Source organism: Propithecus coquereli, unplaced genomic scaffold, assembly GCF_000956105.1.
Source record: "Propithecus coquereli isolate 6110/MARCELLA unplaced genomic scaffold, Pcoq_1.0 Scaffold126, whole genome shotgun sequence".
NCBI lineage: Eukaryota > Metazoa > Chordata > Mammalia > Primates > Indriidae > Propithecus > Propithecus coquereli.
Genome location: NW_012136747.1, coordinates 683,617 through 687,636, shown reverse-complemented (window position 1 = coordinate 687,636; position 4,020 = coordinate 683,617). Strand labels below are relative to the sequence as shown.

General features: G+C 38.5%; 1 protein-coding gene across 1 annotated transcript in view; it reads right to left on the bottom strand.

The window, feature by feature from the left end:
• Positions 1-4,020, bottom strand: part of ARFGAP3 (ADP-ribosylation factor GTPase activating protein 3) — a 59,127-nt gene that overhangs the window by 46,824 nt on the left and 8,283 nt on the right. Inside the window, exon 4 of the mRNA XM_012638107.1 lies at positions 2,556-2,643. Coding sequence (XP_012493561.1) covers positions 2,556-2,643 — 88 coding nt within the window. The remainder of the gene's footprint in view (positions 1-2,555; positions 2,644-4,020) is intronic.

Sequence of the window (4,020 nt, the reverse complement as noted above, 5' to 3'; positions counted from 1 at the left end):
GCCCGGCCTGTATTTCTATTTGTTAAAGCTCTTTTATTTTCTCCTTTTCACTTTGTAATCTTTAAGTTCACTCAGGGCTGCACTTTGTCACCCACAGCTGACATAGGAAATTCAAGGTGAAGCCTCAGGCAACAGGTCTCCCTAATTAGCATCTGCTTAATAAAAATTCTGGACAAAGCAAAGTGCTGTTACAGGTGCAAAAGGAAATGGAATTATAAAGAATCAATCCTTTTAGGAGAAACTCTTCAGTTAAGAATGTAAATTACAAGAATAAAATCTCATTCTGTGTTTAATTACTTGGGTTTCAGTTAGTAAAATAAACTGAGACATCTGGAATTAGGAGGATACTCGTATCTCCTGTGGCAAGTAACCTTGAATCTCAAAGGCCTCTTATGCCAATAAATTGTAATAGTAACAGTAATAGCGGTGGCTCAAACCTGTAATCCCAGCACTTTGGGAGGCCAAGGGAGGAGGACTGTTTGAGGCCAGTAGTTTGAGACCAGCCTGGGCAACATAGTGAGATTGTATCTACAAAAAATGTAAAAATTAGCTGGGTGTGGTGGCATGCACCTGTAGTCCCAGCGACTCAGGAGCCTGAGGCGGGAGGATCACTTGAGCCCAAGAGCTTGAGGTTACAGTGAGCTATGACTGCACCACTGCACTCCAGCCTGGGCAACAGAGTGAGACCTTTTCTATTAAAAAGGAAAAAAAAATTGTAATAGTAACAATAGTCAAATTATCACCTGTACTTTCAGATGATACATAATCCACTGTTTCTCTTTGTTACTTAGGAGAATGTTAGAATTCATTCTTCTCTCTTTATAGATAACGTTAAGTCAATTGATGGCTCAGGTATATTTCTCATCTTAAAATAGAACCTCTCCTTAGATCACAGCTCAGTGGTGGGAACAACAGGGACATGCAAACTAATGGACACGGTAATTTCCAGAACTGGGTGTACTGTGCTGAGAAAGAAAAAATAAACAATGTAGTTGTGACTAGGAGAGCTTGCTGGCTGGATTTAAAGCTGAAACTCCAATAAGGAGGCAGCTCCTCGCCAATCAGGGCCCAAGAGTCACATTCCAAGCAAACACAGGAAAGAACCTAAGGGCCGGTGTGGCTGCAGTGTAGCATAAGCTAAGAAATCAAAAAGCTAAACTCTAGTTAGAGGTGTATAAATGTCTTCCTTGAAGGCATCTAAGGTCATATGTCTAAAAATGAATGTGAAAAAAACCCACAGGATCCAAATCATACACAAAACAGCCGCATCAAAGTTCTTTGCATATTAAGGAAACAAGCCTTTTGTCTATATATGAATTGCAAATGTTTATCATTTGTTTTCACTTTAAAGTACTTTTTCAGAACAGAAATGTTAAATTTATATGCAGTTGGATTTATTAATCTTCTCCAAGGTCTGAATATGCACAGAAGGGCTTTCCCAATCTAGGATAGTAGAAAAGTTTTATACATGTTTTCTCCTAGGACCATGATATATTCACTTAAATCTTTGATCCACCTGAATTTAGTCTGGTGTAAAGAAGGAATTCTCCTTTGTTTTATTATTTTTTTCTAAAATGCCCTGACACTTGTCCAAATTCCATTTATTAAATAACCCATCACTCTCCAGGATATGAAATGTTCCTATCCTGATCCACTGATTTGTCTACTCCCATACCAGTAAAATGAGAACCCAGCACTCTACAATCTATCATTTGATGGAAATCTCAGACAGTCCTCCCCTTACACCTGCAATTCCACACAAAGGGAGCAACTCCACTCTGGGAAAGAGCTGAACAATCCTCTCTCCTCGGACTCTTTTCTTGATGAACACCACTTACTTTCCAACCCCCTAGCAAAATCCTTGCCAGAAATTTTCTCAGTACTAACATCCAACCTGGAGTTTGGTGACTGTTTAGTCTTTCCTGTTACAGTAAGTTCCTTAAAGTTGTTCCAGGCTCAGTTTATATAAGTCAGCACTTCTTACGGTACCACATCCCATGAGTTCACTGCTTAGTCGTCCAAAGTTACATTTTTGTTGTTAACTTATACTAACGTGCTGGCTAACAAAAGATGCACGATTTTAAAACAGGAAGAGCTGACTATTCATATCACATAAGTGACTTTTAATATGCAATTGATATAAGTATATTTACAATAAATGTAATCTTACAATAAATTCACCAAGTGTAAATCATTAGGTATCAACTATTTACATAATAGTTTTTAAATTTAAACTTTTCTGATTATAAAAGGAAAATACAATCATTATAAAAGTTCAGAAACTTCAACACTGTGTCAAGCAGAAATTAAACCTCCTCAGTAATTTGATTCTCAACAACTTGGTGTGCGCCTTCTAGAACGTTTTCTGTGAGTACGTGTTTCTTTTTTTTTTTACAAAAAGGAGATAATATTCCACGCTCAGTAAAATTTTTCCCCACTTTATAATCTATCATGGATATTTCCTCCTGCTAATATAGAAGGGTCTACATCTTAATTTCTAATAGTTCCATAGGATGTCACAGAATAGCATCATATGACAAATCTAAGGACTCCACCTTCGCTATTTTCTGGAGTGGTTTCCATGGCCCTTGGTGTTAAAGAAGACAGTTCTGATGGTGCTGATGCCCAGGCTGTGCCACTCATCTGAAACAAAGTAAGAAAAGTTGTTAGCAGACAAAGCAAGGAAATAGTCATAAAAAAAAAAATCAAGGCAGGGGAAAAGCCTAACAATTTAAATAGCCCCCTTCTGAGTCCCTGCTTAGTGTGCTTAGCAGGAGGATAAAATTAAAACATGTCTATTCTTAAATCTCTGTTTCCATGATCAAATTTCTCATTTTCCCTTTTTTTAAATAACATTTTTATTTTGGAACAGTTTCAGATTTACACAAAAGTTGCAAAGATAGTAGAGTTTCCATATGCCCTTCTCCAGCTTCCTCCAACATTAAAATACTCGTGGTAAATCTAAGTCAAAACTAAGAAATCATCACTGGTACGATACCGTCGGCTAAACTCCGACTTCGTTTGGACTTCGCCAGCTTTTCTGCCTATGTCTTTTTTCTCTTCCAGGATCCAATTCAGGATGCCACACTGCTCTTGGCTGTGATGCCTCCTTGGTCGCTTCTGGGTTGTGACAGTTTGTTAGTCTTTCCTTGTTTTTCATGACCTTGAAACTTTTGAAGGGTACTGCTCAGGAGTTTTGTAGAATGGCCCTCGATCTGGGTTTGTCTGGTGTTTTCTCACGATTAGACTCAGGTTTTGGGGAAGAACGCCACAGAGGGGAAGTGCCCTTCTCACATCAACATGCCCTAACGCGTTAACCCTGATCACTCAGTTACGGTGGTGTCTCCCAGTTTTTCCCACTGTAAAGTCATCGTTTTTCCCTTTCCATACTCTAGTCTTGGGAAGTGAGGCACTAAGCCCAGCTCATACTCAATGGGAGGGGAAGTTAAGCTCTGCTTCCTGAAGGGGAGGTACTGTATATAAATAGTCACGCACCACATACGGCGTTTCAGTCATAAGCTGAAAAATTCCTATCGCCCAGTGACATCATTGCCATAGTGATGTCCTATTGCAATGCATTATTCACATGTGGTGATGATACTGATGTAAACAAACCTCCTGCACTGCCAGTTGTATAAAAGTCTAGCACATACAGTTATGTATAGTACATAATACTTGATAATGAACAACTGTGTTACTGGTTTATGTATTTATTAAACTGTACTTTTATCATTATTTTAGAGTATACTCCTTCTACTTATTAAAAATAAAAGGTAACTGTAAAACAGCCTCAGGTAGGTCCTTCGGGAGGTATCCAGAAGAAGGCATTGTTATCACAGGAGATCACAGCTTCATGTGTTGCTGCTCCTGAAGACCTTCTAGTGGGACAAGACGTGGAGGTGGAAAACAGTGATATTGATGATCCTCACGCTGTGTAGGCCTAGGCTAATGCGTGTGCTTGTTTCTTAGTTTTCAACAAAAAAATTTAAAACATAAAAAGTTTTTTTTTTTTTTTTTTGA